Source organism: Ambystoma mexicanum, chromosome 6p (genome assembly GCF_040938575.1).
Source record: "Ambystoma mexicanum isolate Mex_15411 chromosome 6p, UKY_AmexF1_1, whole genome shotgun sequence".
Lineage (NCBI taxonomy): Eukaryota > Metazoa > Chordata > Amphibia > Caudata > Ambystomatidae > Ambystoma > Ambystoma mexicanum.
Window position 1 is genome coordinate 1,215,886,529 of NC_090935.1, and position 13,763 is coordinate 1,215,900,291.

The window sequence follows — 13,763 nt, forward strand, 5'->3', positions numbered from 1 at the left end:
GACCGCTACTGGGTTTACTATGGTAGTGATGGAATAGGGACCAAGGTATCTTGGGTTGAATGTGCGTGGCCCTTTTAGAGGTAGATATTTGGTGGATAACCAGACTTGATCCCCTACTTGATATTGAGGGGCTTCCTTCCGATGTTGATCTGCTCCTTTCTTGTATTGTTCTTTAGCCCTTTGAAGGTGAGAAACAGCTTCCTTAAAGGCTTGGGTGATTGTAGAATGCAGGTAGTCTACTGCTGGTGTTTCAAGATCTTGGAGGGGATCCAACTCCGAGGTTCGAGGGTGACTGCCGTATAAAAGAAAAAACGGGGTTTTCCCAGTTCCCGAATGGACAGAGTTATTGTAGGCATATTCGGCTATCCAAAGGATGTCTTTCCAAGTTTTTTCAGTTTGTTGCAGCATGCAGCGTAAATACTGTTCCAGAGTTTGATTGGTCCTCTCGGTTTGTCCGTCGGTCTGAGGGTGGTGACTGGTCGATAGTCTCACATCAATTTGAGCCGACCGACAGCAACTTCGCCAAAAATGAGAAATAAATTGACTACCTCGATCCGAAATTAGAACCGAAGGAAAACCGTGCAGTCGGACGATGTTTTCGAGAAATTCTCGGGCCAGAGTTGCTGCTGTTGGCAAGCCTTTGAGCGGAATGAAATGCGCCATCTTGGAGAATAAGTCCACGATTACTAGAATCGTATTGTATCCGGAGCATGGAGGTAGATCGGTGATGAAGTCCATAGAAAGCGTATGCCAAGGGCGAGGTGGGATGTCAATAGGGCGTAAGAGGCCTGCTGGTCTTTCCTTTTGACTCTTGTTTTGGGCGCATACTCCACAGGACATTATAAAGTCTCTGAAATCTTTTTTCCAAGACGGCCACCAGAAGTAGCGCTTGATCTTTTCTGAGGTCTTGGCCATACCGGGATGTCCTTCCATTAAAGAATCGTGATAACAAGAGATTACTTTTTTCTGTAAATCTGTGCTGGGCAGGTATAATCGTTCTTGGAAATACAATAAGTTGTCCTTTACTGCAAAGTCCTTTCCCTGCAGATGCCAATTCTGTATGTCTGCTGGAGTTACAAGTTGCCTGGCTTTATCCTTAACTTCTTCTATGGATTGTGTGGCGATTACACCCAGAATTCTTTGTTCGGGAATGATTGGTACAGGTTTAGGGTTGATCAAGTGTTCTTCCACTCCCATCCGAGAAAGGGCATCAGCTTTACCGTTTTTTGTACCAGGTCGATAGGTAATTATGAAGTCAAACTCGGCAAAGAATAATGCCCAACGGAGTTGTCTAGAGGATTGGGCTTTTGCGGTTTTCAAATATTGCAGGTTTCGGTGATCCGTAATCACAGTAATGGTGTGTCGGGCCCCCAGCAGATAATGCCGCCAAGCCTTAAAGGCAGACTTGATAGCCAGAAGTTCCTTGTCAGTAATCGTGTAATTGAATTCAGGAGGCGAGAATTTGCGGGACCAAAATGCCACGGGATGCAACTGATTGGTTACCGGGTCCTTTTGTGATAGAACTGCCCCCATGGCAAGGCTTGAAGCATCAGTTTCCACGATGTAGGGGAGTTCGGGGCGAGGGTGTTTTAAGATTGGTGCAGAGATAAATTTAGTCTTCAAATCCTGGAAAGCTTGTTCCGCCTCGGTAGACCATTCAAAACGTTTGTTTTTCTTTAACAAGGCAGTGATGGGCTGGACTATTCGAGAAAATTCGGGGATAAACCTGCGGTAAAAGTTAGCGAAGCCTAACATGCTTTGCACACCTTTTACGGAGGATGGTGATGGCCATTTGAGAACTGCATCGACCTTCTTTGAATCCATACGCACTCCGCTAGGTGATAATATGAATCCCAAGAATTCAACTTCAGTCACGTTGAAAACACATTTTTCCAACTTAGCGAAAAGTTTGTGTTGACGCAATCTTTCGAGGGCCATTTTCACATGTTTCCGATGTTCAGATTCCGATGAAGAATAAACGAGGATGTCGTCAATGTAAACAACAACACACACGTCTATGAGCTCTCTGAGGACATCGTTCATAAAATATTGAAAGGCGGCCGGGGCATTGCAAAGTTCGAAGGGCATGACCTGGTATTCAAATAGCCCATATTTGGTGCGGAAGGCCGTCTTCCATTCATCGCCCTCTTTTACTCGTACCAAGTGGTAGGCTCCTCTAAAATCCAGCTTTGTATATATGCATGCTTTTCTGACTTGGTCCAGGAGTTCAGGGATCAAAGGTAACGGATATCTATTCTTGACGGTGATCTGGTTCAGGGAGCGATAATCTATACAAGTTCTAAGGTCTCCTTCCTTTTTTGGAACGAAGAACAAAGCTGAAGAAGCAGGGGACTTGGAAGGACGAATAAACCCATTTGCCAGGTATTGATCCAGGTATTGTCGAAGGTGAAGGTTCTCAGGCTCGGTGAGGGCATAAATTCTACTACAAGGAGGAGTAGATCCAGGTATCAGGTCTATCTGGCAGTCATAAGACCTATGAGGAGGTAGAGAGTTAGCCTGATCCTTCCGGAAAACATCTTGGTATTCTAGGTATTCGGGAGGTAACTGGGGAGTCTCTGAAGAAATTGCTGCCAGTGCAACACCAGGTGGAGGGTGACAAGTAGAGACACATTCTGGAAACTGGACCGTTCTTGCTCGCCAATCGATCAGAGGATTGTGTTTCTCTAACCAAGGTGTTCCTAGAATAATCTGAAACTGAGGAGCCTTGATCACATCGAACACGATCTTCTCATGGTGTCCATCTTGACTTACTAGCGTCACTTCTTGAGTGGTATGCGTTACTGGTCCGGAGGCTATCTCCGTTCCATCCACCGTAGTAATGACGTCCTTTACAGCCTTGGGACAAAGAGTTAGATTCACCCTCAAAACCATTTCATGATCCACATAATTGCCGATGGCACCGCTGTCGACGTAAGCTTCAATTGCATGTAATCGATCCGGATTATCAGGGCTAATGAGGACCATAGGTATCACGAAATGCGAGGTCACGGAACTGGTTTTCACGCTCGGCAAGAGGACCTCTATTCTTGTCGGGCGAGGTCGTTTCCCTGCTCAGAGTTTGTAACTTTGGTAACTGCAGCTCCTACTGCCTTCTTGGCAGGTTTCACCGGACAGTCTCGAAGAAAGTGCCCTGAGTTTCCGCAATAGAGGCATAATTGCAACTGTTTTCTCCTTTCCCGCTCCTTTTGTGTTAGAGGACCTTTCAGGCCCCCTATTTGCATGGGTTCCCCGGAGTCTACTCCTTTGGAAGGAGTTGGCGGTTTGGAAAATACTCGAGCATCAAACTTGGAACGATCGGCCTTCCTGTTCTGCAGTCTGTGATCTATTTGAACGACTAAGTCTATATAGTCCGAACAATCTTGTGGGGGATTCACTACTTGGGCTAACACATCTTTGAGCTCTCCACGTAGACCTCTATAAAACAGCGTAATCCTTTTGTCCTCAGGCCATTGAGTTTCCACTATCAGTCTGTTTAAAGACACAATATAAGCCAAAAGGTCTTGATTACCTTGCCGCAACGAAAGAAGCTCATTGTCCAAGGCCTGCCCCTGTGAATGTCTTGCGAACAGTTTTTCCATACTGAGCTGAAAAGCTTGAAAATCATGGAGGACTGGATCATCTTGATTTACTAGAGGGATCGACCAGTCTGCCGCATTGCCACTAAGGTACGAAAGCACGAAAGCTACTTTAGCTTGATCAGTTGGAAAGGCTGCTGGCCGGCATAAGAAATGCAACCGGCACTGATTGATAAATACTGCAAACCTCTTTGGGTCACCAGAAAATCGTTCGGGCGGAGCCAGAGGTACATTCCCAGGTAGGTTGATCTGCACTGGATTCATAGAGGATGTAGAAGGAAGATTTCCCCCAGATGCGGGTAACGGGGTCTGTCCGTCTTGTGACTGTAGCAATTGTCTAGCGAGATCATCTGTTCGCTCCTTGGAAATAATCAGTTCCCTTCTTAGAGCGTTTGTTTCCTGACGGGCTGCATGCACTTCTGCCCTTAGTTCCCCAAGTAACTGGGCTAGCTGGTCGGTATCCGAGGTTTCCATAGCGCCTGGACGGGAGTTTTGCGGTAGGCTTTGCGTTCTGTAACGCTCACCTGATTCCTGTAGAGGCGCCGGTCTTGACTGGGCGTATACCGTATCTTCAAAGGTGATGTGTAACACACGGCTGGCTCTTTGGGCTGGACCTCTGTGCACTGTATGTCTGACTCGAAGGGTAAGATGTCTTAGGTAAGTGAACGCCGTGCTCTCCATCTGCCTCGGGGCAGGGTGCTGTAACCAGTTTCTTCACTGGATAAGGGGAGCAGGCCTCTTGACTTCAGAGGACTGCTGTCCGTCGTTTACTGCACGAACGGTAAGTTTCGAGTAATTCTAATGTCTTTAAAAGTCTTTAGTAATGATGTCTCTTGTTTTGCAGGGTTCCGGCGATGGCGGATGACGGGCTGAAGTGAGTTGAAGATGGAGCCCGTGTGATGAATATAAGCGCCTGGAAGCACGTAAGTAAGCGCTTGTTGCCTGCTTCACGATGCGCTCTAACTGTCTTTTTATTTTGCAGGTACAAGTTCGGAGCGGCTGCAGGGTGCCGGAATACCCACTGGGTTAGATGTGGAAAGGAGTAATGGCACGTGAGTATTAAAGTTCCCCAATGTCTTTAAACGCACCTTGTTTTGTCTTTCAGATGCGGGATGCAGCGCCGAAGGCCTCCGGAGCGTGCGAAGAGTTGGTAAGCTTTTGTCTTTCAGATGCCGGAATGCAGTGCGAAGACCTCCGGAGCGCACGAAGAGTAGGTAAGCCTTTGTCTTTCAGATGCCGGAATGCAGCGCGAGGCGTTGGTGACAGCCGATGGACCAGGTAAGTGAAGCGCTGTCACTGAAGACCGTAATGCTAACCTGTTCTTTCTTGTCTTTATAGGTGTTGCTGAAGACTGGATTCAGGATGGTAAGCCTTTTTCCTTAGGCCCAGGATCAGATGCAGAAGACACGATGAGCGTTCTGCTGCAGAGGATGCAGAATAACGCAAAGCAAGATTCATCCATCGGGTGTTGTTTATGCAGAAGACACGATGAGCGTTCTGCTGCAGAGGATGCAGAATAACGCAAAGCAAGATTCACCCATCGGGTGTTGTTTAAATAGCCTCCTGTAGTGCTTAGGTGTCTCCTTCCACAGCCACGCCTAGGTAAGAAAAGAGTTCCTGCTTTCCAGAAGAGTTCCAGTGTTCTGAACCTAGGGAGTGGCTCCTGCCCCACCCAACAGGAAAAGTAGTTCCAAACAGAAGAGGATCAGAGGCTCAACTGGCAGGCAAGTAAGCAGCATGGTCTGCTGCAGGTAAGTCCACCCAAGCATTATGAGCCCGGCGCTTCCAGCGCTGGGACTGGGCATATTTATGAGCCTGGTGCCACTGGCGCCAGGACTGGGTCCAAAAGGTCCCAATTGGGACTGGTTGGCACTCGGAACCTGGGTTATGGATCTGCTTCCAAGGGAGTTGGGAAAGCCCTGACCTTTTGGAAACAGGGATCATGACAAGGAGCTCACCAGGTTGACGTTGCGGCCGTTTTCCTCCGTCCCCTCAGGGGTCTGTACCACGAAGTCCATCCTCCTCCGCAGGCTCACTGGGAGGCGTCGGTCTCATGTGGAGCCTCCAGGGAAGGCCCTGCATCTACGCAGGAGCACACCAGGATCAAGGGGCAGGGCTCCCCAGACCACCTCCAGCAGGCATGCCTCTGGGCTTGGGCGAGCCGTGCAGTGTCGTTTTTCAGATGGTTTCGCTACTGAAAGGGGTTGATTACGCCGGCTTTGCAGTGCTGCGGCTCCCTCCTTCAGTTCTGCGTACGAAGCAGGTGTGGGGGAGGGGCTGGCCCAGTCTTCGGATCGGATAGCTCGGCACAGGGGGCACTTGCGGAGTCTGGCGTTGATTCTTCAGTCAGGCATTGGATTCTGCTACTGGTTTCTGATGCTTGTGTAGGGGTTAGACCCCCTTCTCCATATAAACTCCACTGAATTCTCGGGACCACGGACAGAGCTACAAGCTCAGGCGGCCATCTTGCATGCGCCCCCTGGTGGCCTCTCGTTCATAACAATCTTAATCTGATTCACATAGGGCATTTGCCCATTTGTGTTTCTCAGGGTCCTGTAACCTTGTTGGCTTTTCAGCCTTGATTTACAGTGTCTGTACCATTCCCATTCTGCGGCACATGGGTCACTTGCCCGTTCGTGTTTCTCAGTCTACCGTAAGCTTGTTTTCTGTATTCAAAGTGATCCTACCTCTGTGGTAGACTCTATGTGGGAGCGTTCGACTCCTTGTTGCTGCTTGTTTCTGCAGTTAACGTGCTTCGGGCGTAGAGCTGAGGGATCTGGGATATTCCCAATGAGCAGGTCGTGGCGTTCGGTTACCGGGCTCCGAGCCCAGCGCAGCTTTCCCGTGGTCACACCACCAGAGGAAATGGGTGTTTAATTTCCTCCTCCTCCCCTGACCTGGACCTTGAGTTCAGAGAAAACACCAGCCTTCTGGCATCCGGCTACCGTTGCTCTCGCTCTCCACACTACAGCGGGCTCTGCGACCCAACGTGGCTCCACCTCTTCTGGACGTCTTCTCCAGAGGGCTTCCCACTGCGTAGGAAACGCACACACCCATACGCAGTAGTGTCCTTCTCTACATTCACAGTTCATCTCCTGTTTAAGTACGTCATCACGAACAACAAAGGAGTGTCCTCCTTCCATGTCTTTGGTGCTCAGATGAAATCCAGCTTTGCCTGAAGCCAATGGGAAGTAAGAGCTGTCACGGGTTGTTGGAGTCAAAACAAGAATAAAATTAGGTTGTACCAGTCCCATGTATGTAGACAATGCAGTCTGGTCTTGCAGGTCCTTATTGGACTTGTAGTCCTTGTCCCCAAGAGGGCCGTCACCCCAGTGAGGTTCCACTTGCCCAGACCCCTAGGGAGGCTCTTGCGGAGCGGGCTCACCTCCCTTGCCTTACATGGGGTGACTCCCCTCTGCGAAGAAATAATTAATTTACCAGATTCGTCACAAAAATGTCAGAGACCTGCAGAAATTCTCTTTTGCACCCTTGTATTAGACCTTTCTGAAGGTGAAAATCTGCTGGGATTCTGTGACTCCCCTCACCCCGCCCTCTTTTGGAATTGAACGAGGAAGCTGCGGTAGTGCCTTCTAATCTTGTCTGGAGGGGACAATCTTGCCACAGTGCTCTTTCTTCCTGACCACTTGCAACAGACCTTCCGTGAGCCGCCTAAAAACCAGAAGCAAAGGGTAACCAACAGCTGTTTGAATCTGCAGTTATCAAAGCAGGACTAAAGACAAAGAAATGTTGGCTTCATTAAAAGTACTCCAGCCTGCCTGCTGTCAACGCAGGATAGTCTTTACCTAGTGCAAATGTGGTTTTCCTGGACAGCGTTGGTCCCAATACTCTCTGGCAGCTGTTGACACCTTTTTTGTTTTTCATTTTTTGCTGTGTGCAATCTCTCCAGTAGTTCCTGGTAACTGGAGACTGCAGGAATGGGAAGACATAGAATACATTTGTCTGAAATTTGCTGGAACTAACCAGAGTTCACTGTAGAACACCCTCTCCCCATAGGATTACATCGAGCCATTGAATTGCCTGACATCCTGGAATAATCCGGCAGCCGTCAAAAACAGTTACTTTTTTATTTCACTTGCTCCAACATGCTTAACACAATTTTTCAAACATATTCTCATTTTCTTCTTGAGCCAATGGAACAGTCGGTATGTAAAGGCTTTCATTGTACTAGTTAGATTTTTCCATCTGCACCTAGTGTGGGGCACTGGTTTATAGAGTTGGGTTAATGCTGTGGTTGAAAATTCGGACCATGAATGTTTGGGGTGTTCCGCTGCGGACAACACCACAGCCATGGTTTGAAATGCTCCCAAACAGTAGTATAATCATTAACAGTGAAATGATGCCTTAAGTTTCAGCAAATGTGAAGTTGTTTTGGTATTTTTGTAGAAGTCATTCTTTTACGTGTCAAAATATTATATAAATGTCTAATTTTGAAACATTTGCAAACCAAAGTAATATGTTACTCTGTTCACTGTGCCTTCAATTTAAATGTTAACATTTTATATTGTAAACATTTTATATTGTAGTTTTCACTATTTAGTATGCATACACGCCTGAAGTGCAACTGAATCAATTTCAGGATCTGATGGCTTGCAACGTGAAGTTGTTCACTGGGCTCATCAAACCATTGACAGTCAAAGTAATGTTTTGGTTGTTACCATAGATCAGTAGTAACACCAAAGAACTATGAACTAATTTCCCTTATATTCCATTAAATGAAGAATTTTATCAAAGGATGTTTTATATAGGTTATGCACGGAGAACACTTTGCACACTTGTAAATTAACTGCAAAACCTATGTACTATTTGTGAATTAGATTTGCACCAACTTATTTTTTAGATAAGTTGGATAATATTTTATAAGAAGGCTACTACTGTCCCAGGAACATGAAGAATTGTACGTAATTAAATCTTTTGAAGTGTAACACCAAACCTTTGTTGTAATCAAAGGATCTTGGTGACGTTTTTATTTTTTTTCTCAGGTTCAACGTCTTGCAGGATAAGGTAAAACAAAGGTGTAGATAAAGTACGGTGGCTTAGCAACTTGATGAGGTTGAATAACTAACCAAACGTGGAGAGATTGTAACAAGGTAGCATCAAATAAACTTTGAGCATTGCTGTGCTAAGGCTTTGACAAATGATATTACATTTGAGTATTATTGAACTCTTGCTCAAATCTATGGTTTTAAATGTTATGTGTATTACATTGAGTTATTGCCCATCTTATAAAATGCCTTGAAATACAGTTTCACAAACAAGTGATCTGAGATGGAATAACTCCCATTTAAAATATCGAAGGTAAATTTACTCCCATGATGGAAGAGACAGATCTTTTCTATGGAGGATATTCCAAAGTCCTTTGAAGAGAGCTCTTGGAAGGGCAATCCCTGCTTTTCTTTTTATTATGGAGCCAGTTGAAATCCACTTAAATTATGGTTTTTCCACTGAACCTTTACTTAATGTATTTGCTCCCAGTATCCTCTGCAGATAAATTCCTAAATAGTATGAACCCTTTCCTTCTGAAACTTATTTGGGAGTAAGCCTATAATCACATTTAGAAAATGTCTGGTGGAGGGGTGCTTTTCCCAGATATGTGCCAATATAATTTTGCATTCAGGGCACTTGAGGGGAGAAGCACTAAAGTAAATTGCATTCGGATAAATATGGACAAACAAATACAATCCCTTTTAAGGATTGATCTACTGCCATGGATTACTGCAAGATATGCAAGAAAAGAGCATAGTTTTAAGATTTCAGTGCTTGTCCGTATGATGCAGAAGATTTAGCCTGGTCCCTTTAAGCAAACCTGTGACATAATTGAGGGTTCAAGTAAGGTAGAAAATCTATAGACTGAAGGTCTCTGGAAATGTAAAACCGTTGACAGTAAACCCATTTCCCACCAATCTTGTACAAGAGAAGTAATTTATGAAACATGGCTAGTAAAATCCTTAATGAAATTAAATGGCAAGCATCAAAGCATTGTTTGGCAGTGGGTTGAAAGAATAATCCATGTTTTTACAATATGTAAAGATTTTCAAAAACTGTTGCCAGCAGAGATGATGTACTATGAGAGGGGAGCTTTGGCCCAGAGGCTTTCATTTCTCCCTTCAGCTAGTATCACTCAATCCCTCAATTTAGTGCGCAAAGGATATTGTGGACACATACAAACTCAAGTAACTTGAGTTGTAGTAGGTGCGATCTATGCTACGACTGCAACGCCAAGGGCCATCACTTCAAATTGTAAAACCTATTCTGTATTACCTATAAGTGATGGTGTAACTTCACAATCAACTCATTTCAAATGCAAAAATACAAGGAGCTGGCGAAGAATGTAGTTAGGAAAATATTCTGTAGACACAAAGTAGAGGAACAGCCCAATGAAACACTTGTGATTGCTTGTGCTCACCAGTATAGGTCATTCTGACTTAACAATGTTGCATTGTTATAATTATTGCGTCTGATGTTTGATGTTTTGTGGAGGGTACAAGCCCCAGCTAGTGTCAGTGTTAATCAGCAAGTGGAACTGATATAGTGATCAGATGAAAGAATGGGGAGGTGTAGTCGAATTTGAGTGCCTGACAAGTGAGATGCATTTCAGACTCAACTGAAGGCGTCTGATCAGGAATGCAGGACGATCAAGGTGAATAGAATTTGTTGTCCAACAGAAGAAATGAGCTGTGACCTCACAAGTATGTGGGGGTTGGTGAAAGAATGGGAGGACCTTACACAGCATATTTAAGTAATAAAACCACTGATAACGTTAACTTGGGGAGCAAATGTCTACTTGGGGTCAATTATCACCCCTACTTTCTTGACCTGAGTGGTCGAGGTGGAAGTTCGACCCATTGTCAGAGTTCTAAAGGTGCAGTTCCAAGGACTGGTGTCCCTCCAGTTATCGATACCTCCTTTTGTCTGAGTTCAGCTTTACCCAAACAAGGTCCATTTACTCATTAATGGACTGCAAACCTCCTCCAGAATTTGGAAGATGTTGGAGAGTAATGTTTAATGCAGCGTCTCTTACAGCTGCACTCTCTCCATTCTGTCTTACTCTGTGTCCATCACTGTTTCTGCCCCCTTTCTACTGAGGTTTGTGAAAGATTATATTTGCTAAATATAGTGTACACTTAAGTCATCTGATGGCTTGCAGCGCTGGCATAGCAATTCCCTTTTATTGGTCCAGGGATATTAGAATGTTCTTCGATTCTTTCTCTAGTAATTCCATTTATTTATCATTCGCTAACACTGTTGAGTTTGACATTATTTCAGCTCTATTGGGCTCAGGGCGCATGATCTGTTTTTGAGATTCCTACTCTAGATTGCATTTGTAGATTATTTGAAATGTAATAAACTAGTGCTGTTTTTAACCTCATTTTGTAATGCTTCCATTTAGCTCAAGCCATGAAATATTCTGTAACATTGTTGTTTTTATGTTTAGTAAAGAATAAATACGATTTCATTGAAAAAAAAAACCCAACAATCTTTACATTTGAATGTAAGATCTCTGGAATTTCATTTAAAGTTATTTTTTATCATCACAGATCGCAGGATCCTCCTGTCCAGCAGGCCTCCACAACAAGCACTACTGACACCACCTCTCCGCCGTCCAGTAATGCCACCACAACATCTTCTACAAACAGCAATCCTTTTAGTTTGGGTATGTTTAACAGTTACTGAAGGTTTCTTCGGTGAGGTTTGTCCTGTAAACTGTTTTTTAATATTGTGTGGAACCTATGGGCGTACTAGCTACTCCCCCACCCCCTCTCCTCCCTACCTCCCCTGGATCCTCATCTCAGGTGGCCAGAGAAAGGCCATCGCTTTTGGATCCTGACCATGGGGGTGGATATGCGAGGGAAGATCCCCTGGGTGGGAGGGGACTTGGGGAGTGGGGTGAGGACGTCTTTAGGTGAGACATGTTATCCCTTTTCCCTTGTCAAAATGCACCCTCTGTTCTTCAAACCTTTGTAGGCTACTGTCAGTCTTTTCCCCCCCCCTTCCTTCCCCACATAAATCCCATACAAATATGGTTGTAACACTGGGACGAGGAGGAGACGACCCGGAATTATGCACACTTCCTTCTATTTGAACCACCCTAAACAACACTCTGGTACTTAGAAGAGGGAGAGGGCTACACAGGACTTCATTTGGAACAGTCAGGCATGTTCAGCGAGTCAGTTTCAGTGGTCAGGCAATCAAAACCAATGACTCACACCTGCGGTCATTTAAAAAGTTCCAGGTGTATAAAAATGGTGACTGCCCACACATGGCGGGAGACAGACTGGAGAGAAGGAAGCGGCTTTGAGATTTGGAGCGGGTTGGCGAGCAACCGGCTGGAGAGAAGCCGTGCCTTGAAGGAGTGAGAGAGGCAGCGGGCAAAGGCTGGCCACGAGCGGGGTCCAAGCTCCTACTGTCCTCCCTGTCTGGTGCCCACAGTCGGAGTTTTTGGGCGCTCAAGCCTGCTGGGGAAGAGCAGAGCTTCGCATTGCAGGAGTCCATCACCCGTGAGAGAGAAGCTGGGCGAACAGAAGCCGGAAAGCAGAGCAGAGAACCCTGAAGGAACTGCCGTATACAACCAGTGAGTGAAAAGAAGGGAACTCTTGTACCAGAGCGCTCCGGGACTGAAAACGAGCATGTTTGAATGCCAAACAGACTGAAAACTGTTAGTTCTTTGGTAGGCCAAAGCAAGTGTCTTTGAATACTGAACAAGCTGCAAGCTATTGCGAGCACTTTTAAAAGTTGAAACAAGTAATATTGACTACCGAACTGACTGAAAGCCATTGTGAGCTCATTTGAATGACACCCAGAACAAAAGCAACGAGCACTTATGAATGAAGTGAAAGCAAGGTGGTACTACTGGAAAACACCATGTAATGAATTGTGTGAGACACAAGTGGTAACAAAGCCAAAAGGTTACCAAGAAGGGGATGAAATGAAGGTGAACAGATTAAGAGAGAAACATCTGTGTTGGCAAAAGCCAAAGGAATACAGAAAGTATAACAAACCACATAGGGGTATTGGTTGCGTGACCTGTAATGGGTGGACCGTGTGGTCCAACAACTGTGCCTAGACAAAGGGCCCTGTCTTGGAAACAACCAAGGAAAGTAAGGGTACAGAAGCCTATGTTTTGCTACAGTTGTTGAAAGTGAATTTGAAATTCAGAAACTGAGTAATCTATGTGAACTAGTGAAAATTGGTTTTGGAAAGATGGAAGATTTGAGCTGGTATTTGTGAACTGTACTAAGGGGGGGAACACAGGTTTTTCTGAACTGTTCTAAACTTGAACGGGAAGATGATTACAAGCCAAGACCTGGAAGAAGCTAAGAACCTTATTTTGTTCACTATTCATTTTGCTGCTGACGTCCCTAAACATAGTACACAGTTAGTTGTGAGGGCAGGTATGGGTTTTGGACACACAGACTAACCTTAGTTTTCTTTAGGTAGGGAAATCCGACCTTAGTGTCTCCAGCCTGATATTTAAGTAAAATAACACCTTTTGTATAGAAAGTTGAATCTGTTCTGTGTTTTACTTCATGATGCCTTCACAGTTGATACGAAAGGTACTCATTGTATTCAGATATCATTTAAAACATTGCTTCTTTTTTTCCATTTTAACCAAGAAGAAACTCCTCACACCAAGACTCTAAACCCTATTGTTAGCCCACAGTCACCTTGCACTACAACTTCTTCCCAAATCCACAATTTTATACCCACTTTGTTAACCACAAAGGCACCCAGAACTCTTTAATAGCTCATGACAGCAGGGTTCCACATCTTTGCGATACCAGCAGAAGGGGGTGCATTGGATTTATCCCAAATGTGTTACAGTGCAAACTTACAATCAATAGAGCCTGCAGTGCATGCCGAACCAATGGCATGCTTAACTGCACCACTATCCATAGTCACTAGACATCCAACACTAAATTCCTGGACAACTTGTTAATCCTTATGCTCTTTCAAGGGAATTTTCTGAGCTGTAGTGCTTTTAGTCTGCGATATATAAAAATGTGTATCGAATGAGACTAAACCACTGCTAGAGCCACTGGTCACATGTCCATACAGGGATTCTTTCAGTAGTTTTTTGACCCATTCCTTAACAATACCCCAGAGCGCAGTGTATCCTTTAATATCAATCTAACCTAAATGAAATACACA

General features: G+C 45.0%; 1 protein-coding gene across 2 annotated transcripts in view; it reads left to right on the forward strand.

Annotated features, from left to right (window-relative positions):
• The window catches only part of UBQLN1 (ubiquilin 1), a 1,098,378-nt gene that overhangs the window by 226,981 nt on the left and 857,634 nt on the right, over positions 1-13,763 (forward strand). For both annotated transcript variants that reach the window (XM_069625875.1, XM_069625876.1), the window contains one exon: positions 11,153-11,268. In XM_069625875.1, the coding sequence (XP_069481976.1) occupies positions 11,153-11,268 (116 nt within the window). The remainder of the gene's footprint in view (positions 1-11,152; positions 11,269-13,763) is intronic.